A 24,244-nucleotide genomic window follows, 5' to 3' on the forward strand; every position below is an offset into this window, starting at 1 on the left:
AGATGGAGAGAGAGAGTTAATGAGAAAGGGAGAGAGAGACAAAGAGAGAATAAGAGAGATAGAATGAGGAAGAATGAGAGAGCGCGAATGTTGAGCAGAGATTGTCATAAATCATTGTGATGCAGCTGGTCTGATAAAAACATTGGTAAATCACACACGAGCGCGCACACACACACACACACACACACACACGGGGACGCACGCGCACACAGGCACACACAAACACGGGCGCACACACGAACACATGTACACACACGCACACAGGCGCGCACACACACACACGAGCAAGCACACACACACACGGGCGCGCGCGCAAACACACACGGACGCGCACACACACACTGGCACACACAAACACACAGGGCGCACACACAAACACGGGCACACACACACACACACACAAGCAAACACGGGGACGCACGCGCACACAGGCACACACAAACACGGGCGCACACACGAACACATGTACAAACACACACAGGCGCACACACACACACACACACAGGCGCACACACACACAGGCGCGCACACACACACACGAGCGAGCACACACACACACGGACGCGCGCGCAAACACACACACAGACGCGCGCGCAAACACACACACGGACGGGCACACACACACACACGGGCGCACGCAAACACACGGGCGCACGCAAACACACGGGCGCACACAAACACACGGGCGCACACAAACACACAGGGCGCACACAAACACACAGGGCGCACACACAAACACGGGCACACACAAACACGGGCACACACAAGCACACACAAACACGGGCGCACACAAACACAAGGGCACACACACACGGGGGCACACACACATGGGCGCGCACAAACACGGGCGCGCACACAAACACGGGCGCGCACACACACACACACACACACACACAGGGACGCGCACACACACACACAGGGACGCGCACACACACACACAAGGGCGCACACACAAACACACAGGGCGCACACACAAACACGGGCGCACACAAACACAAGGGCACACACACACGGGGGCACACACACATGGGCGGGCGCGCACACACACACACGAGCGCGCGCACACTCACACACACGAGCGCACACTCACACACACGGGCGCACACTCACACACACGGGCGCACACTCACACACGGGCGCACACACAAACACAGGCACACACAAGCACACACAAACACGAGCGCACACATGGGCGCACACAAACAAACAGGCGCACACAAACACACGGGCACACGCACACACACACACGGGCACACGCACACACACACGGGGGCACACACACATGGGCGTGCACACACACGCTGGCGCGCTCACATCACATAGAAAAATACACAAACACAGGCACGCCCACACAAACACGGGCACGCACACACAAACACGGGCACATGCACACACACACTTTCAAAGCAAACAAATACAAATACCTGATAACATGAAAAAATAAACCCCAGGTTCTCACACCTTTAAATGAACAATTCTCATGCATTATCAATTCACTTATATTCACCTGATTAACAGATCAATTAAAATTAAATAAGTAAAAATTAAAATATACATTTTTAATGCATTCAATATAAAATATTTTTGAGCTGAACATAGCTCTATAAAATAAACTGTAAATTATAACTATAACATTTCTTAATGTTTCTGTGTGTTTGTCTATAGTCTGCCAGTTTTTGTTCAATGTCAAATTACTTTTGTGTGACTAATTGAAATAAAATAAAAACAATAAGCAATAAACAAAACTCAAATATTAAGTCAACTTCAATAAAACCTATAGTTAAGTTGTTAAAGTTTATTGTTTATCACACAGTAAACATACAGTTTGACTCTATGTTCATCATTAAAGATTCATTTGCAACAGTGCAGATCATAATAAAGACACGACACAGGCCAGACTCGAACCCTTATCACCACAGAAGTGTTAAAGCACTATTACTCTACAGTCAGAACTATTTTACAACCTTTCTTTCTGTCCTAACTCACCCATGTTACATTAAGCATAGTCAACAGTTTCCAAAGGTTTCCTCAAAAAGTATTTTCGGTGTGCCGCCCCACAAACTGAGAAGACCTTTAGTTTCATTGTGTTATTACCACAGTGAATGTGTTTGAATGTAGTGTAGCACTCATTAACTTTATTCAGGACCTGTGATTATAATACAGATAGAAAAACAACACGGGCACACTTCTGGGTTTAAAGAGCAAGCATACATGATGCAGAAACTATGATCACAGAGACTGGAGTCTTCATTAAATAGTCAATACATCTCTCTCTCTCTCTCTCTCAGAAATGCACAGTGGATGAAAACACCGAGCCGTACAGGAGTTAATGAGCTCCCTGGAGATAAGGGGAACTTTTCCAGAAATATCTGGCAACCCCTGATGAATCCCCCCACATCTCCACATGTAATGTTATAAAGGCGCTCTGCACTGTGAGCTTAATTGCTGCCAGAGACATTTATCATTGTTCCTGAACTGCGTGTTTGTGCGTTCGCTCGCTCATTCTCTCAGCTGGCAAAATAATGATCAATTTCACTTTATATGAGATGCTGTGAGCGGGGATCCTCCAGAGATAAATTACACCACACCAAATTAAACCACTTGATGTAATGAATACACAAAACAACAACAACAAGTAATAAAAACAAAAAAGCTCTCAAATGCTAAATCTTTCAATTCATCCGAGCGGAGGGGAATATAAGAGCAGATTTCTGTCTTTATAGCAGATCATTTTTGAAAACAACCTAGTGGTTTTGTCTAGCTTTCTGCCTGTAGTTTACACATGCACAGTGAAAATCTATTATAAATAACAAATTAAAAGTATATATTTTAACTCATCTGTTTGTCTTTTAAGTTCATGATTAAAAATGAAAATGTGAACAAAAACAAAGGCTTTGAATTACTATTTTTAAAATATTAAAATTGAAGGATAATAATTGATTGACAGTTTTTTACGACCCTGTCCGTCAAAATGACAGACAATGAAAAAGTCTAACGCAACCTCTGGGTCTGATCAACACGGCAGCTTTCTTGCCCAACCAGACAGTAAAAACGTGAGCATCTGATCGGCATTAAATTAAAAGCATCAAACAAAACTGCTTTGATTTTATGAAGTTCAGCAGTTTATTTCGGACTTACAGTCTATAGAAAACATCAATATTTTTGCCAAAATTGCAAGTGCAAAAGTATAAAGTCCAGTAGAAATGTTACGCCGTAAAGTAAATGTGATCAAGTCCTTCTTCACTAAACCACAGCAATAAAACCCCCATTGAGTCTCTGATGTCACTTCCTGTTTCTCTGTGATTGGCTGAATCAATGATGAGAACAGCCAAAGTCATTAACCTCAGCTAATCTTCATAACCATGACAACACTACATCACTGCATTCACCACACATCTTCCAGTAAACATTCAACATCTATAACAAAATCATATAATTAACCAAACACGTGAGACTTACCAAACTGAAACTGATCATTGTCCACAAGTCGAATAGATGCTGGAGCACATCTCTGGAACAGAGAAGATATAAAACATAAAATGTTAAACAAGATAAAATCACACACAGTATAGCACAATAATATATTCAAATAAAGCACAATAAATGAGCCCCACTTGTTGGGATTACTTGAAAGTAGCCCTGGGCAACAAGAAACAGAGGGTAACAGTGTGTAGGTCCTGAATGGCATAATCAATCATTTAATTTTAGGTTTGGATCACAGTTTGTTTATGGACTCATAACAAGCACTGTTGCATAAAGCGGCTACGCTGTGCTCATCAATAACAGCAACATCAGCACCAGGCCAACAGATTAATGACTGAAGATGACTGCCATTACACAGAGACGACACACACATCTCCCAATCCTAAAATCAATACTTTAACATTTAGACTATTTCAAATAGATTACGTAAGGTAGACTCTAGTTATTTTATATTGGTCCAATTAGAACAACGTTTTTGGGGTGTCTATGATAATCTAATGCCTAAAAAAAGGCAAATGCTTTCTTCAAACGTAAAAAAAAAACAAATTCAAGCAATCAAACTGATATCTGACTTGATTCAGACTACAGATTGGATGTTTATTACTGACCTGTCTGGCGACCTCTCTCAGGCACGCAACACCCTGCTGGAAATTTGGGAAGACGATAGAGCCGTATTTTTGATATTCAGGAACGGGCCGGATCTTCAGTGTAACTTCAGTCACCACTCCCAGAGTTCCTGAAGAACAAGACACAGAATCCAAAATTACACTGACTAACTTGGGAAAATTCATCTGCAAGACATTTACAACTTCACATAAAGCTGAACTTTCTTTTATTACAATATGACATGGCAATTTAAAGCATACATTTTTATTAAAATACTGACTAGCTAGATCATTTTATTTTTTTTCATTTTAGTCAGCGCATGTATAAAATCCCCAACAGGCTGTTGATCGGCTAAAAGCCACTGTTTTTCTAACTTAGTGTTAAAACTGAAAAACAGGATATCGTATCCACTCGCAAAGAAATGTGCTGCACATACGCATGACCCCTGCATCACTGCTGGAGATCTGCATGATCATTTTCACCTCAACGCTCAAGTTTCCTCCTCTACAAAAAGGAAGTGGAGAGATTTACAGACGGTGCGTTCTGTGACATAAAGCAGGTCAGTATCAAACAACATTTTTGGTAGAGAACAGAGCCACCGAGGGCCCAGCAGATCCCAGCGCAGCATGCATCCGGCCCAAACCCTCATGGCCTTTGACCTCTGAGAGAAACCCTGTGTCTGCTGCTCTCAGTTTGAGGTTCGAGGCTCATTATTGAGCGTCCACAGCAGACACGAATGTGTACGTGTGTCAAACTGGTGATAAAGTCCTGTGGAGAGTTTATAATACACAGAGAAGAACTGGCCGGGTAGATGGGGGCAGATGTTGGCATGCAAAACGCTGCCAAGTTAACAGAGAAAATTAAAACGATTCCAATTCATTTACTCGACTTTTACAAATGAGATCTGGGAATGATGCTAAAAACTAGTGGCTCGTCTTTTCCCAAATATTTATGTTCTGCATCGTTCCCCATAAACTCCATGAACAGATTGTGAAATTACTAAAGCAATTTTATCGTTTGTAGCAATGCACTTACAATGGAAATCTATGAGCAGTCATAGGAGAGGCTATAAAAGCAGAAATGTCTCTTAAAGCACTTATAAAAATATATGACTAAAATACATAAAATTATCCTTTGAGCTATAGAACTATTGGTCGTGCACTACCAAAACAAATCTGGAAATAAGTTTACCTTTTTCTTAAACACTTCAGGAAAAATGGATGAGAAGACCCCATTGGTAGATTTTTTGCCTTGTTGTAGGCACAAATTCACTTAAATTGTATATTTTTTATTTTCTTAGGTCATTTTGCTCTTGATTCTTGATTTAAGAATTTTTTAGATATTTGTATCGAAAACAAGACAAAAATACTAGATAAAGAAAGTCATTGCAGTGTGAAAAGCTTTTCCATACTAACAGATAAAGCTTAAGGTCCATTAACCCCAAATCATCTTTAAACATGCCAATAAACTGGTTTAATATCAAACGTGCACACATTCACAGCTCTGAGACGACAATACTTACATCTAAAGATCTCATGACCCCCGTAAAAACAACAACAGTAAGTGTGCCATCTGAAGAGGAAATCGTCTAAATTTATGTGGCATTACAGACTCATTAAACGAGCCAGATGTCACTCCTAATGGAATCATGAATCTTTAATGAATGCAGATTAATTCTAGAAAATATTCAGCCTCGCACAAAGAGTTCACGAGACCTAATCTTATCACTAAAGGTCTTTATTAATGACCTAATAAACTACACTTCCACACATATACCATCACACATGTACAGTAATAACACATCCAACACATACAGGAGCTCTGACCTGTCGCTTTTTATGCATTCTCACTGCGGCCCGACATTACCGTATGGGCATCATGAAACAATTACACTGCCCAATACCATACCAACCAAAACGAAGAACAGATCGCCCAGGTCTGCATTTTAGTGTGCAAGTTTTAAATAAGTATACGCTAGGGATGTTAATATTGGCCGGTTAACTGAAGGTAAGCATTTATGACCGATAAATATTATCAGTTAAGACTTTTTTTGTTAATGCACATTTCGCCACTTTTCTATTCTTAATTCGTGAATGGCCTGTAAAGGACACAAATGATTTATTCCTTGACGGTCTGTTAAAGTAATCATTTGTATAAGAAATCATTTATACTGCATGTGTTTCTGTGCTTGAGAATGGTTTAGAAACTGCACAGAGATGACACGGTCCATCTCCGTGTCGCAAGTGTCCTAGACAGACCTTCGCTAATCGCCTCTGTCCTAGACCTTGACTATTAAAAGACGACACACAAGCAAAACTTTTTGAAATGTGTCCTGCTTTAGAAATGGCAACTGTGGTAGATGAAAAAGAAACTATCTGGCCTATCTGGATATTAATCCTTTGGACTGATGCGGACTTTGATATGTAAATGTTGCGTGAAAATTTACTAATGTATGAATCCTGGTTCTGTTGTTGACCTGTTGCTGCTGTTTGCATGTTCAAATTAAATAAAATGTTTGTATTGTTTGTACCCGGTCACAGATAACCATCAACTGTATTTTCATTAAATGACAATTTAATATTAAAATCTTATCAGTTAAAGGTGGAAAAGAGGATGTTTGTTTTATACATTTTTGCAATATTACTTGAAACTGTCTTTACTAAATGATAATAGGCTATTTATTAGGTGCACTGAAAGTAATAATATTAATATACGTCATCTGTGCACAAGATAAGGCCTTAAAAACATCAGCCAATTGCTCTTGCGGTCATCGCATCAGCGATTGGCCCTCTGGCTTGTCAATCACTGCCATTACGATCCTTGTGAGATACGTGCGCGCTCCAGGAACTTTACACAGGCGATGCATGCGCATAGCGCATGAAACTCAGTCTTAAGTTTCGTTTTGTTTTCATTGTCGATCCTGCTTTCCTCCTCGAATTTGCACCATGGAAGAGAAAAAACCCGAAGGAGGTCGTAAAAGAAATACTTTAAGCCGCTGGGAATAGGAGAAAATTGTCAGAAGAACGTAATCTAACCAGAGTCGTTATTGGAGAAACATTTCAACGCTGGAGAGCAATGAAGGAACAGAGAGGTGTCAAGACAGACGCGCAGTTCGCAAAAAATCTTCTCAACAGCTAACAGTGATTATTCTTTCTTTGTGGATGTAATTATTGTTGTACTGTTATCCAGGTATATTGACGTTGTTATTGTACTGTAGTTGTAAGGCAGTGACCAGTCTGCTACATGCTAGTTGAAATGGGAGTAAGTTAGCGTCGACTGATCTAACGTTTTAACGTCTTATGTGTTTATCATCATATCATTTCAAACAATGAATTCACTGACGCGACACAGCATATGCCAGTGGTAAACAAACACTTGTGTTCAAATATTCGTGCACGAGTATAGGAAGGCGTTCCCTAGAAATGAACGGTGAAGGCGGGAGGCTGTTCTTACGCATGCGCTCATTTAAAAAACTTTTTTGGATTCTCGGTCGGCGAAAAACATCCTCTTTTTGCGCCTTTAAAGGTTTTTGTTCGGTTAACAAGCTGCAGTTGTCAGTCGGGAAAATTTACTGAAATGAACATCCCTACTATAAACTAAATAACGAACGGCAAATTTACTCTGATATCAACATATTTCATTGTCAGGTCTCTCCTTAATCTCTCCCTAATAATGAGCAAAATGAGTTAAACTGGCACAGTGTGTTATTGGAGAAGAAACTCTTAGTACAATCACATATCCAAACAGTGACCCAAGCCCCACTCCAAGTTTACCATTTTACTTTCTTCCTCCTTGCTCCATGTTCATTCCATAAAGAAAACTGTGCCTAATTAACACTACACTGATTTTCATTTTTTAAAGTAGGGGTTTAAAGCCATTTCTTCATTCTGACTTATTAACATAGTTCAAGAGTAGTAATCATCATGCTAAACAAATGCAATGTGTCAAAAAAGCAGTTGCGTGTGTATTATTGGGCCTCCTCTTTCCTACAAGTTTCGGAAAGTTTTTTTGGAACATGGGTACTTATTATGTATCATTGACCCCATATTCCTTTTATGGGCACTTCCTTCGGAAAAGCACCCCCACACGTCTATCAGAGTGAGACTGAGGGCACTCATTAGCATTTTTCTTCCAGTACAAGTCACAGGCATCACTACATGCTAAAACTTTGTTTTATATCAGGATTCAACAATGGCACGAAAGAAGAAGAGTGTTTTTGGATGTAAGGGGAAGAAAGCCTTGTTCAGCTTTTTAAGTAAGCCAACCTTAAGGAAATAATGCATATAGTTTATCCGGGGTAGCAGCTGAGTTTTGCGTGTCTGTTTGTTTAACGCTGGATTTCATTGAAAAGTCCCAACCGGGTCATGAGTGTTAAACTGCTTCAAATGTTTGAAATCGGTGCCTAAGTGCACTCTAAGAAAGGATGTGTTAATTTTTTTTACACATTTTTTGTTTTATGCTTACCATATTATGAGTCATTTTAACACATTATGTGTCATTTTGTGATCATTTTGTGTTAAAATAAAATAAAAAATAAAAAAATATCAAAGTTGTATGCAGAAGTTCATTTCAGTGAAAAATAAATTCGCAAAACTGGGAGAAAAACATGAACACCTAGCTAACAGTAATTTTAAGTTAAGTTCAAATGTCAACAGTGGCTTGATTGAAAACAGCTTAAAAACAAAGTTATAAAGAAGAAAAGTAGGCTTTCCTTTGTGTACACATATCCTTCATTTCAAAAGTACAATTTTGTCTGTATTAATTGTGTCCTTTTCTAAATATACACTTGAGAAATTTTGTTTATTGTCCCCCATAATAAGATTTACACCCATTATGGGCAGTTAGTTTGTCCATAGTGGCAAATATAACAAATACTAATTTTATATTTCTTAACATTTTTACAAGCAAGTCTAGCATGGAAACCATGGCCAAATTTTTCCCCTGAAATAGGGAACCATTCACAGAATGGGGAGGGGCAGCAAGACGATGACGGCGTTTATGCGACACACCGAAGCAGTTTTGTTTATCCAACACGCCAGCAGATGCGAAGTTACTTTTCAATACAGCCTTAGATAGTGATCAAAGTAGTTTGTTTCCTTGTGATCTCAGTGTAAAATATGACCAGAACATAAGATTCACACAGAAATGCAGATTCACACACACACACGCCCATACCTTCAGAGCCCAGTATGAAGTGATGTATGTCAGGTCCAGTGGACATGCGGGGTCCCAGACAGCTTTTCTCAATCACTCCTCTGGGAGTCACCATCTTTATATGCACCACCTAAGAAGATCCCAGGTAACATTAATGACCTACAACTGTACCTCACTGCTATGAACAGCAGGTGTGTTTTATCCAAACACATACCAGGTCCTCGATGTTACCGTAGATGTTTTTCTTCATGCCCGATGCTCTTGTGGCCACCCATCCGCCCAGAGAACTGAACTCCATAGAGTCTGGCTCGTGACCCGTACAGTAACCTCGCTCATTTAACTACAAACAATGTGTACAGTATGATAGCACAGCTGAAATGATTATTGATCAAATATCTTTCATATTCAAAATGATAACGTCACTTCTGTCAATAAAACACAGAGTAAACATGTTGCTGGAGTGTTATCCGTCAGTGTTTGCCGTCAGAACTCAATATGGACCATGCACACATACAAACAAACACATGCACGCACGCACACAGCATAAGTGCCATATTCAGACATTAGTTTAATGAGCCATCTGCTTTAAATCTGTATGTGTGTGTGTGTGTGTATCTATGTGTGTGTGTTTGTGTACAGACAGGTAGATCAGTGTAAAGACTGACCTGTCTCTCTAGTTCTTGTCCAATGATTCCTGCCTCCACATGAGCCGTTAGATTCTTCTCATCCAGCCACAATATTCGGTTCTAAAACAAAAGGTCATGATTTTAATCCCTTAATGAATCTATTAAAGAAATATTCCACTTTTATAAAAAACACCATGTCATCAAAGATGTTTAGGTCTTCAGTAAAGAAGAAATTCAATTTTTGACATTCCAGGATTTTTCTCAATATAATAGACTTTATTGGACCTCAACAGTTTACAGTTTCAACCACTGATCTATATAAATGACTGGATTGCGCATGACGTCATACTTGTGAAGCCACCGCGCCGCCATGTTGGTATACCCAAACGTTCTATTAAATCAATGGGCGTTTTCAGATTTTAATGAAAAAACATCACTTTACTCGTCTTCGATTTTATATGTGAAGTTACACTGTACATTATTACAACACAAACGTCCTAAGCATGTAAATAGTTATTTACTGAAAGTTTTACATTTTGCGTTTTAATCAGTTATTATATATATTCATCTTTATTACAGTATCAGATCAGCAGACAGACCGCAGCATATTTAGTATTAATGACAATAAACGTGCTCATTCTGAAATCTAAATAAATATTCATACTTTTTACCATATGTGCATGCAATAATTTGCTAGTTTTGTAATTATGTTATCTAAACTTACAGGTTACCTAAACTTATTAAGAGAAATAACGCTGACCGTCACAGTGTAGCTGAATGTCAAAAAAAACTTTATTTATACCCGTGTCATTAACAAATGCAACAGGCACACTCACCTTAAAGCGTAACTAAACCCCTGGTCAGAGCCTGACTCCACCCACTGCAATATTTGAAAAATGCAGAAAAAGTGGGCAGATCCCAACGGAGATAGGGGGGACGAACTAAGTGTGTGGTGAGATCGTAACAAGGGCGTGGTGAGCTTGAACCTGCTTACGTCACGAGTCATTTCTTGGACCCAACATCCAATAGGAAAATTCAACTGCAGTAGCCACCGTTCAACCTCAAGAGGGCAGCACTCAGACGTTTTTACACCATATATTGTAGTATTGAAACACTTTATATCCAAATGTCAAAAAACTTACTAAAATCAATGAACAGCACTAATAAAGCATCATTCTTACAGATCATTAACTAAAAAAAGTTGGTTTGGGGTTTAGTTACTCTTTAACGGTGTTTTATAAATCCATTATCCTGCCCGATTAAAACATAAACATTGCAAATAACACCAGAATTAACAAATAATTAACGTACACATATCCTAAAAATTAACCTTGTGTAACTGATACGCTGTAAAGGGGGTAAATTTTGATCATGAGAGTTCGGCTCGAACTCTGCGCAGGCTTCACCTCCCGCAGTTACGTCAAGCGTTCTATGCGCAATCCAGTCATTTATATAGATCAGTGGTTTCAACGCAGCTTCAAAGGGCTTAAAACGATCCCAACTGAGGCATAAAGGTCTTAGCTACTAAAAGGTTGTCATTTTCGCCAAGAAAAAAAGCACTTTTACGATATACGATAAATAACATAAAATTTAAAGACTGCACAACAAGCAAGATGGTTGGAAAGCTTACGCCTTAAATTATTTTGCAAAAACTGAGGGTCATATTAGACCATACCGATCAGGGATGCACCGATGTGTTCGGCAACCAAACAATTCAGCCGAAACAGCAAAAACATTGTGGCATTTATAAAGCGTTTGTTTGTCGAAACCGATGGTGTAGTGGACACTGCTCCAACATATGGTGCAGACGCACTTTCAGCGACGAATCCCGAATTAGAGTCCTTTGCTGATCCCATAACCCTCTCTCCACCCTGTACTTTTTCTATCATCTCCTTAAATACCATCTATGAAATAAAAATCTCCCCAAAAAATGGGAAATGGTGTTTTTTGTTGCTATTTTCAGCGTAATAGTTTCGTTTGCAGAACATTTGGTGCATCCCTAATATAGACGGCACTGTCTCATCCCAAAAAATGACTGATTGATTACCAAATTGCTTTATACCGCTTATTCTAATATCCAGTAAGAAATGAAATTTTAAAATTAGCTTCTACAGGGCTTCACGATACTGAAGGAAAATGTAATATGGAATAAGTTCCTAAGCAATGTGACGTACGGTATGCGATAGGATCATCATTTTAGTTAGTTAAATTAATTTAAATTATGATAAAGTATATATATATATAAAACTAACTAACAAACATGTCTCTGTATGGCCTCTCTACTATCTACATCAATTTTAAACTTTGACTATACATAACTTTTTAATCTTAATGATCTTAAAATCATTCAGTTATAGCAAACTAATGTGACATGCACATTTGCGGTTTTTCGATATATCTTGCAGCACTTATGGAGAACTTGAGCCACACTTATACAACAAAACAGTGTACATACCGTGTCATATACAGTGGAAAGACTGTATATAACAAAAACAATCCTATTTTGGGTAACGTTTGATTTTTAAACATGTCATGTGATTTCTCTAGACAGGATATCATCTTCAACACACATAAAAGACATGCTCAATTAAATCTCTCTTCTATTCAAAACCAACTTCACTATTAAAATTATTTTAAAATAATGTTTCTGGATCTGAATAAGATTTGTTTTTTTTTATTCCAAACCTACAGCAACCTACAGCCAGTGTTGGCGCACAAAAAGAAAGAGATTTTGATTAAAGTGCAGCGATGTTGACATTGAGATTGTCCGCAGGGCTCCATGAAAGCACATGTCAAACTGATTCACGGCTCTTAAACACAGCCCACATATCTGAGCTTAGAAAGTCAGGACAGAGAGAGGTCACCGTGTGTGTAAACCACAGCACTATACACACACAAACGACTCTTTCAGATCACATCTAAAGTCTTCTTTTCCAAACTGAAATAGGCACGTGTGTTCCCCACAATTTCTCAATTCAAACAATGTAATCCGTCTGGTTTAACCTGATTTTGTCCCCGGTTTCCCGCAGGGGTTAAACACTGCTCGCGGTCTCCACAGGTGACTCCGCCCCTCAGCTATCAATCACACCACTGCGCTCATAAAATAACCCCGCTTATGACTGACTGCCTTTCATGTGCGTGACCCCTCGACCCTGTGACCCCTACAATAGGTCAGCCAAGGTCATAACACAAGATATGAGAGAGAGGGAAAGCAAGAGTTACTCACCATCTGAGATGTGTCCAGAGACACAATGGAGCGAGTCTCCTCTTGGGGGCACTCTAGAGCACTGGACACACTCGTACCACCTGATCTCAGAACAGAGAGAGATCATAAACCTTACAGATTTTATATTATAATAGCAATGTAAAAAAATATAACATATCATGTTTTATCACACACGTTTATATAGAGAGAGATAACAGGAGGGAGAGAGAGATTAGCATTATACAGATGTGATGATGTCTTTAAAGTACTTGCCTCCGAAGGGTATCAGACAGACGTTATGTTTACAGGCAAGTTCCACAATCTTCTCTACATCACTGTGAGAACCTGTAAATATCACATCATGATTATAGACTGCACATTACTGTACAACTCGCATTCAAATATTGGACTGGGTAAAAATATTGATCCTCAGATTCTTCTTTTTTATCTATAATTTATATTGATTTGGGAAACCAATGTGCGTGCTTTACTTCAGAGGAAGGGTTCGACAATAAAGATCAAAAGTGAATTAACTGGCTTGTGTTTTATGACTTGTAGATTTAAATATGCAATATTAAGCAAAGACGATGCAAAACAGCTCTTAATGTGCTACTCACGCTGTGTTCGGTTCAAGTTTTGTGTGTGGGCGCATCTGAAGCGCACGACCGGAAAGCCGAATCTCAAGGCTTCAGACAATGCGTAAATACTCGGTCTTGCGATTAAACAGACGTTTACGCAAAATTATTTAAAAATGCCGCAATTATACATGTGAACAATTCAGAAAGAAAACGCAATAGTATATTGGATCCGTGGATAACATGTAGGTCTTAAAGTGACAGCACACTAAATAAATGTTGTGTCTACAATACCAATTTCGATATTGAATTAAATAGAAACCGAATCAAAAACATACAAAAAATCGAATTGCCAAATTGGTCGCAAATACCCAGCCCGACTAAATAACATTCACACAACACATATGACAAAACAACAAAACAATTGTTATACAACAGCAGCAGTGTTATACAACATTAGTATAATTTGTAAAATGTTTACAGGAACTGAACTAATCATATGGACGTAATGTCCGTGACGTCATCCATAGGTTTGTGAAGAGCTTTACGGAATCCAACAGTTGGCAAAGTCTGCCGTTACCATCTTGGCAGTTCATCACCACGCATCACGGATAAACAAAAATAGGTAAAGAGGTGGGATGTGGGTGAAGCGTAGGTGGCTGGTTGCTGAAACCACACCCGCCTAGCTCGACGCTAGTGACAGCAGTGGCTGTTCACCTGTCACTCAAGTGGCCACGCCCTTTTATGCAGAACTTTAAAGGCGGGGTGCATGATTTTTGGAAAAGGTACCAAAACACCCTTGTAGCCAATCAGAAGTAAGAGGCGTGTCTACTAACCAACATCGTTGCCTGGGTTGTGTATGTGTGGGGCGGGTCTATCAAAAGAAGGTCCAGATTCTATTGGGGTAGGGGCGTGTTTGTTTACGTCAGTGTTTCCCAATCCTGGTCCTCAAGTACCCCCTTCCAGAAAGTTTTAGATGTCTCCTTATTTAAAACACCTGATTCAACTCATCAGCCTCCTTCCAGAATGGTTAAATCAGGTGTGTTAAATAAAGGGACATATAAAACATTTTGGTAGGGGGTACTTGAGGACCAGGATTGGGAAACACTGGTTTAGGTGATTTCAAATATGATCACTGGCTTTCAAAGATCATGCACCCTGCCTTTAAGACTAAACATAATTGGCTTTATGCCCAGCTGCACTACTTCCTGAACTTCAGCCAGCTCCTTGTTTCCTGTCCGCCATTATTGGACAAACTGATTAATCCAGGTGTGTCTGATTATTGTTGTTGTGACTACTGAGGTCAGGCACACCTGGATTAATCAGTTTGTCCAAAAATGGCAGACAGGAAGTAGTGCAGCTGGGCATAAAGCCTATTTAAATTGATGAGTTACAAAAAAATTCACCCCCCTCACAATTGTCATGAAGGGCTATAAAGTCCAAAATCACTTTTTTTGTACCAGGCTGTAAACATTATTTTCTACTGTGAAGTTGGGCATTTTAACATGGGGGGGTCTATGGGGATTGAGTCCCTTTTGAAGCCAGCCCCTAGCGGCCCGTCAATTAATTGCAGTTTACGCACACTGATGTTCGCTGCACAATATGTTCAAAAACATTAATTGAGAAAGTAAATGGTCAATTTTGATGTCACAGTTTTTTTTTTTTTTGATGTCCAGACTTCTTCTAAACCTTGCACATATGTTTAACAGTGATGGAGAGGACTGAGGTTAGTATTTTTTTGAATAATCTACTGAGGGGATCTCTAGAGACAAGCTGGGTAAGAGGGTGGAGTTTGCAGAGGGGCGTACAGAGAGCAAGCATATGATTTGCTGTCTGTCTGGGATCCCTAGAGCGAATCACAGCTCAGCCATCAATCAGAGCTAGTTTAAATGAAGAAATGGGTCCTGTCAGGACTCCACCAATCAGATAGCAGCTACTCCGGCAGCAAGAGTATTATTGGCTGTCAAAGCTCACCACTCCCTCTGAAGCGGTTCCTCATGAATATTTTGTAATTGATACACTGAGCCGGATCATAAAACTTCCCGGTTACTCACTCGGCCAAACCACCATGTCCGGCACTCGTCCAATCCTCCCTTCACGCAGAGCAAAGATTTCATGCAGACAGTGACCTGACAAAGAGAGAGATTCAATCATAAAACCGGTTTGGGTTTTCTTCTCCCTGGTTTTTATGGTCTTATTTGTATACAGCTTAGCTGTAAAGCCTTTGGCAACAAGAATGAACAGTCATGGCAAACACACCAAAATGAAAAAATAACAAGAAAAAAAAACACTGACAATGTACACTTAATGTAATGAGGATCAAACCAAACAATACAAATAACACTGCAAAAAAAAGACTTTCTTACTTAGTATTTTTATCTTGTTTTCACAAGAAATATCTAAAAATTCTTAAATCAAGATGTATTTTCTTGATGAGCAAATGACCTAAGAAAATAACTCAAATTTTTAGACAAAACATATCAAATTTAAGCTAATTTGTGCTTAAAACAAGCAAAAAAAATCTGCCAATGTATTAAGGAATTTTTTCTTGAATTTACTTAATATAAGAAAAATTCAGCAAAAATGTCTTATTCCAATGGCAGATTTTTTTTGCTTGTTTTAAGCACAAATTCGCTTACATTTGATATGTTTGGTCTAATCATCATAAGATAAAGGAGGTCGTTTCAATCGTTTTTTTTTTTAAATTGAGCTTCTAAATATTTAGTTTATTTATTGCTCCAACTTCTCAATATAATGCGTTACGTGCATACAGTACATAGAAATGCATATAACACATAATACGTTTAATATTTACATTTATGCAAAAAACAACATAAACCAATACTAATATCTGCTGTAAAAAACTACTGTTTAATAAATGAAATCAAAACGCATATTATAAATTGCACAATTTCTACATACAGTATTTACACTCATATTTTTGTTTTAGCATTGCACCAAAGCTTTGCAATAAAACAACAATTTACCTCTACATTTTTATAAATGATTCATTTGAAAAAATGTACATAACATTATTTTTCTAAAAGAAAAAAGTACTATTTTGATTTTGAAGTGAAACATATATTCTCTCTCCGATATTAAAGGATTAAGGGATAGTTCACCCAAAAATTAAAATTCTGTCATCATTTACTCACCCTCATGTTGTTACAAACCTTTATACAATTTTTTTTTTTTTTTGATGAACATAAAGGAAGATATTTTTAAGGGAATGTTTGAAATCAAACTGTTCAGGAGCCCCATTCACTTCCATAGTATCCTTTTTTCCTACTATGGAAGAGAATGGGGTTCACGAATGTTTGTTTACAAACATTTCTCAAAATATCTTCCTTCATATTTATCAGAAATCTATACAGATTTGGAACAACATGAGAGTAAGTAAATGATGACAGAATTTTGGGCGAACTATCCCTTTAAGTACAAACACAATAATGCAGTTTCTTTACCATGAGCACGAAAGATCCGATCCTCTGGATCATGTGACAGGGCCACGCCCCCAGCTTTTAGGTCCTCGATGAATGGCTCGTTCAGGTTAGGAGGGGGTACTGCACTTAAATTCACTGTGGGCTGCAGGATAACACACACTTTACATTACACACAAAGCATGGGCACATGTGAAACAACAGTCCTGTAGAGTTATACTTACTGTAGCGAGAGATTTATGCTGTAGACTTGCTCCAAACGTTCCCTCAAACCAGTCCTTTAAACTCGGCATAATCAGGCCACTCACCCGATATCTGAAACAAACCAAACACAAAGATCAACACCCGTCACTCTCCTTAATGTCTAAAATCTTTAAATACTTCCTCTTATTCCAGTTTGATGTTCACAGAGGAAACTATAATTAATGCATCTTTAGTACGAATTCCCATGAGTTTTCAAATGATTTGTTCATTCAAGCACCATGAAGAGTTTTAGGTGGGACTGTTTGTTTTTTGACCAATAGCAGATGTGGGGAGTGATATTGTGACCCAGAAATATTACTCTTCGACTTTAAATTTACTTAGTAAATATGTTCAAAGCGAATGGATCTGTGGTATCAAGGAGTCATTTATTGGATGTGTGGACATTACCAAATATTAAAGATAGCAAAGTTTATATTTTTAAGTTTGTAAACTGGGACAAAGTTTCCGTCTGTCCTCATTCTGTCAAACAATCTGTGTTGTTTTAGACATGGCAGTGCAAATATCGGCCACTAGATGACACCAGTACATCACACAACACAGCCGACCTTAACCACACAAGAGCCCAACATCCAGACCACATGAAACATGTCAGGTATCGGTGGCAAAGCCACACGAGGTTTGGTTTACCTATGCATGACTGTTAACATGCGAGAAATACTTACTGATGATCATTAGTTTAAAAAATTGTATTCTTGTTTTTTTTTTTTTACCAAAATCTGAGTTAAAAATAACATAAAAATGTGATTCATTTGAGTAATTTTAAATGAACACATTATTGAGTTAATTCAACTTAATTGTATCATGTATAATCCACTTAAATTTGTAAGAAGGAAATTAACTTCATTTTGTGTTGAAACTACATAAATGATTTTGGTAGACAAAAGTGGACTTGTAGTTCCCAGCATGCTTTGCATTTAGAGAGTAAAATTATAAGCTAAACATTATTTTATGGGTTTTTAACTAAAAGGTAAGACTTCTTAGTGTTTAATGTTCATGTATTTTTGAGATTTAGAAGAGTTTCTGTTTCTTCTTTGAGTTTTGTAGTTATCATTGTTCAGAGGTGCTTGTGTTTAGACTGTAGGTGATTCTTCTTTCATCCTACTATGGAAGTGAATGGGATTCATTATGGGTTTGTTTACAAATATTCATCAAAATATCTTTCTTTGTATTTATCAGAAATGTATTCAGGTTTGTAAACAACATGAGAGTAAATACATTTTCATTTCAAGTGAACATCATTTTTTGTAGGGTGTAATTTTACTTAACTTAGTTAAGTACATTTACTTAATTTCCATATGTGTGAAATGTATTTGAAAAATATTCATGCAAAAGTTGCACAAAAAAAAGTTAAGTGAATTTGATTTATAGTTTTTTTCAATGCATGACTCTTATATAATCATCTGATGATGTCAATGCCTTTTTATTACAATTATCTATTGCCTGTTTAAATACCACGTCTGGGCTAGGAAGATATTTGCCAGAGAAACAACAACATCTAGGCCTCTGTTAAGATTATACAGCGCCACTGAGTCTGTACAAGATTACTGTGTGTGTTTGTGTTGTAGGTCCTTGAGGCTGTATATAAGAAACACACTGTGTCAAATATCTTTGTGTGGAACAGCGTTGTTACAAGATACCCTGAAATAATCAATAAGATGATGATGATATTATCTCTCATTCTTCTGCAAAAATGAAACTTGAGGAATAAAACACCAACTATTTAAAACTGACTCTATTTACTCGTGTTTACTTTCTTATTGTGTACACAATTCATCCATGAACATTATTCTGAAGTATAAAGCATATAGTAAAGTCCCAGCTCTCTTTGTTCTGGTAAAAAAATCATGTCACAGATTTAAAATCACAGCGCATTTAGGAGATGGAGTGACTGATTCTGAAGGACAGCTGAATATGTATGTAAATATATAAGTATACAGCAGGTAAAATAAGCATTCATCGTTAAAACAAGTCACCATTTTTTCTCGGTTAAAATATTTCTAAAGGTACAAATGACATGAAATTTTCAACAGATGTTGGTAACAACCACTGTAATCCACAAATTCTAAGAAATTACACGACAGGGGCTGTTCACACGATTTCAACCATAAATGGGAACATTTTAATACACGTTGGCTGTTTGTTTACATGACAATGGTGTGAAGATGGCTTTAAAGTGAAATTTTTTTATAATCTCTGTGTAAACCACGTGAATGCAAATCTGTGAGAACAGTGGCTATGTTAACATGCACAAAATTTTGTCAATTAATTAAATCCGATTGCACTTGACATGCACCCTAAACATTGCAATCTGATTAAAATCTACATTCAATATAATCCAAACCAAAGGTCTGTGCACTCTAAAAAATATTGGGTTGTTTTAAATCCAGGGCTGGGTAATATTGGTCAGAACACATTTCTGGGTCAAAATGACCCAAATAATGGGCTGTTTTAACCCAACTACTGGGTTGTTTCAACATGGTTAATTAACAATAACCCAGCAGTTGGGTTAAAACTACACATTATTTGGGTCATTTAACCCAGAAATGTGTTCTGTCCTAAAGTTACCCAGCCCTGGGTTAAAAACAACCCAATATTTTTTAGAGTGCGCAAGCGCACAACTAGGGTTGCCAGATTTGCATATTTAAACGATCCCAATGGGTCCAAATGTCAATAACTAACCAACAAAATCCTTCAATCTCCCGAGGGCGCATTTGCAGGAAATTAACAATTATAAACTTGACTATTATTCTTAGTTAATCGTAGATTGTTGTAATATGCTTATGACTTGCGAATGTTAATTGAAATGAAGCAGGCTTGATGACATATGAAACATGCATATGCAACCTCCGGCGGTAGCATCCTTCGGATTGCGAAACACGAGTATCTGCTCGCTCGCTCTCTCTCTTATGCGCATATTCATCAAAACATATACAAAATGGTAAAAGTCAGAAGACCAAATCTTACTAGCCTATAAAAAATCCTGTCTTGTTTACACAAATGTTTTGCAATGTCCAGCTGGGATTAGTTTATAACACGTCTATTTCCGCTCATATCTGATCCCCAAAATAATAATATATTGGAACCGCTTAATTTAATGAACGATTAAATCTACTGATCTGTACTCATCTGTCAATCAGTCACTCAAAGCCAGGTAAATAAAACACAGCTTTTTGCAAAGAGGGCAAGAAATGATGACAGCAAGAGTGATGGGAATCTGTGTGTAATAAATGCATGGCCTATATATAATGTGGTGGAGGTTGTAAAACTCTTTATTGGTATCTGAAAATGCCTCTCTTTTTATGCCTCTCATTTTATTACCTGCACAATGAAGGATAACAGAGAAAACGAAGCATGTGCTCACATACAACATGTGGTTTTTGTTACCACATTTATTTAAAAAAATAATCTGTAGAATGGTTGTACACTTAAATACACTTTGTCATTATTTATCCTGGGCTTCTACTTTTATAGCTAGTTATTAATTAAGTTATTAACAAAACAGTAGATTTAGCCTAATGTTACTAAGTACACATGAACGCTTCAGAATGAGAATCATGTGATATGTCAATTAGAGGTAAATATAAAACGTGAATTAAAGCACAATTGTTCTGCCCATGTGCACAAGGTATTTTGCATCCGATTGAGAAAACACTACGATTCACACATTTACATGGGTATTTTTCTCCTGATGATTGCACTACACCACCCCCCTTTCAATACGATCGAAATTTGCATCCGTTGACCTCATTTGTAAAGATTAAGGTGTTTACATGAAGGCTTTACAATCCGATTGAGCCATCAATATGATTACAAACAGATTATTTAGTTGCATGTACCTAGTGAATGTTCCTTAACTTACTTATGAGGTAAACAAAAGTGTAATAAGCGAGATAATGTAAAGGCAGCAGGTTGTTATCGCGAAATAAGCCCCTTCAGTGTGATACAAGACCCTCGGCTTCACTTTGGGTCCTGATCATACTGTCTGGGCTTTGGTCTGCAATAACAACCTGCTGCCTATACATCCCTTACGTGCAATAATGCATATGTGCGCACTGCACAGACGTGTCATGTTTCTTTACCAGGTAACCTCACCATCTACTAGCCTGGCTTGTGACGTGAGTGGACTTCATCATCTTGACAGACTCACATAAACACAGATCTCTTTGACAGAGTTGTCGTGTTGGTCATGTGAAATTTACATAATAGCAAAGGTAAAAGTTTTTCACTAGTTTGTGTTCTTGTAAACATAGAACGAGATCTTATCGTACTCACCTTTTCCCTGTAAACTCAGCTTGACCTTTTTTATTAAACAAGAACCTAGAGTCACTGTAACCCCAGCCATTCCATTTCATAGTCTCCTGCCTGAGAGAAAGAAAAAGAGAGAAAGAATGAGAGACTTGATTAAATAAAAAACTTTTAACAGTCAAACTAACTGAGATAAAACTTTCTTTCAGAATCAAAGTTTAAACTATACAAGTAAAAAAAGAATATATAAGAAAGATAAAAAAAGAAAGAGCCGAAAAGCTTTTTTCATTCTCAATATCCATTCCAACACCACAGGAAAACTAATATTAGCTTAACCAGTTCCATAGGTTAGAATTAGCCAAGTGTTATTTTATGTGTTCAATCAATTATTAAAGAAAAGTAAATAGTAATAAAATAAAGAACAAATAACAAGCAGTGTACAGACAGATAAATAAATACAGCAGAACAACGACACAAAGTACACAGTGTTTTTCAGCTAGAATCTAACAACATTATCAGAATAGAAATGAAATATATTATTGTTTATTCACACAATTGGTCCCCACAACGCAATAAATACCAGGAGTCAGAAACACACACACTTAAATATTTGTCTATGTTTTAAATGTTTATGTTTAAAAATATATTAACAAATGATCAAATTCACATGAACTAACAATAATAAATTTTGTTAAAGTATTGTTTTTTCCAGTGTTGGGGTAACGCATTACAAGTAGCATGCATTATGTAATAATATTACTTTTCTGAAGTAACGAGTAAAGTAACGCATTACTTTTTAAATGTACACATTAATATTTGAGTTACTTTTTCAAAAAAGTAATGCAAGTTACTTTTTTGTTTAATTAAATAAATAAAAAAATATGTACTTTATTAAAGCAAACGTAGCTACATTATGCACACTGTTCACAGTTAGAAACTGAGATGGCAGGCCAGAGCTCGACATTTTTGTGATGAAATATGCAATTTCTGAATGCAGAACTTTTCAGTCATAAAACACCTGCAAGGCCTGAAAGAGATCAAGCCTCAACCAAGAAAAAGTAACGCAAAAGTAACTTAAGCATTACTTTCCATGAAAAGTTACTAAGTAACGCAATTGGTTACTTTTTGGGGGAGTAACTTAATATTGTAATTTATTACTTTTAAAAGTAACTTTCCCCAACACTGGTTATTTCATGTTAGCTAATGCATTATTTAATGTTAACAAATACAGTTAATGTTATGGAGTTACTGCATTATTGTGCTACACTATGATCACATCTACATCAAGTGATACACTGACTAAATCCAGTGCAATGTTTATCTGAGTATTACTACAGCTGTGTTAACCTGCTGTGAAACTAAAACACATGACCGTGATCACAGGAGTCTGACAGGAACAGAATGCCTAACTGAAGATCTACCAAAGTGAGATGTGTCACCAGACCGGTCCGACAACACACACTACTAACAAACTGCTGAATATTTCTAAAAGACCACTGCATGATTGTCAAGTTATTTTATTTAACGGTATTTTTTTTGAAGCAAAACTGAATTAAAAATTGTTTCAGAGAATATATATTTAATTGACAATACACTTATTTTATGCAAGTTATTCTTATAACACTGGCAAATGGCTGGTTCTTTGCTTAAAGCTAAAATTTTACGAAATTTCATGTTGAAAAACAGGAAAACACAGTTTGGCAATTGGTTAAAACAATGCAATTCAAATTCTATATAATATATATAAAAATATAACAAACATATCAAATATATAACAAATGAAAACTGTAAAACGTATGTTGTCTCCTTAAACAAAACATTGGTAAATTGTGGATAAAAAATAGTTAAATATTCCTTTTTGTTCATATATATACACAACTATTAACAAACCACAACCTTAATTATGAAAGTATGTCTTATCAAGTATGTCCGCTCTGTCTTAACATTAAATATAAATCTAGCTCTCTAAAAAATGCTGGCAGCTCACAAACCTCCATATTTACAATCTCTAAACACACAAAAAAGACAAGAAGAAAGATGCAACAATATCTTATCAATAAACTACACAGACACACTGTGAAAAATTATTTGCTGCCTTAAAAGAAAATTGTTGAATCAAGATTTTCAAGTCATTTCAACTTACTATTATTTATCTTGACTAGTTATTAAACTTATAAAATATAGTTGAAATATTTCAACTTCATTTTATAAGTTGTAGAATCTCATCTCTTGTCAAGATAAATAATAGTTAGTTGAAATGACTTGAAAATCTGGGTTAGCCTAAAGGCAATAAAAAAAACAATTAAGAAAGGCAGCAAAGATTTTTTTACAGTGCATATAAGCTATTGCACTTTGAAGTCTAGTATACGATCAGGTTTACACAAATTTAGTACACACACAACCTGAAGTCAAACGAGTTCACCACACCCATTGTAATGAACACGAGCAGAGCCGTGTAACTGTTGAAACGTCACAGTACAGTGATTCTACCATCAAGAGCATTGCTTTTCTGTCAAACGTAGGGTTGAAAAATTCCAGGAATTTTTAAGGCTTAAACTCGTAATATATGGGAATTTACGAGAATATATTGGGAATAAAATGGGCATAAACTGCAAAAATATTTAATTTTTAAAATGTGTACCTTGC

General features: G+C 37.2%; 1 protein-coding gene across 1 annotated transcript in view; it reads right to left on the reverse strand.

Annotated features, from left to right (window-relative positions):
• agps (alkylglycerone phosphate synthase) overlaps positions 1–24,244 on the reverse strand; it is a 42,889-nt gene that overhangs the window by 16,029 nt on the left and 2,616 nt on the right. Inside the window, exons 2-12 of the mRNA XM_065293193.2 lie at positions 21,626–21,715; positions 17,314–17,404; positions 17,114–17,234; positions 15,704–15,778; positions 13,348–13,419; positions 13,096–13,175; positions 9,909–9,989; positions 9,458–9,583; positions 9,265–9,373; positions 4,092–4,219; positions 3,460–3,511 (exon numbers count right to left, since the gene is read on the reverse strand). Coding sequence (XP_065149265.1) covers positions 3,460–3,511; positions 4,092–4,219; positions 9,265–9,373; positions 9,458–9,583; positions 9,909–9,989; positions 13,096–13,175; positions 13,348–13,419; positions 15,704–15,778; positions 17,114–17,234; positions 17,314–17,404; positions 21,626–21,715 — 1,025 coding nt within the window. The remainder of the gene's footprint in view (positions 1–3,459; positions 3,512–4,091; positions 4,220–9,264; positions 9,374–9,457; positions 9,584–9,908; positions 9,990–13,095; positions 13,176–13,347; positions 13,420–15,703; positions 15,779–17,113; positions 17,235–17,313; positions 17,405–21,625; positions 21,716–24,244) is intronic.

The sequence above is a fragment of the Paramisgurnus dabryanus genome, chromosome 15 (assembly GCF_030506205.2).
Source record: "Paramisgurnus dabryanus chromosome 15, PD_genome_1.1, whole genome shotgun sequence".
Taxonomy (NCBI): domain Eukaryota; kingdom Metazoa; phylum Chordata; class Actinopteri; order Cypriniformes; family Cobitidae; genus Paramisgurnus; species Paramisgurnus dabryanus.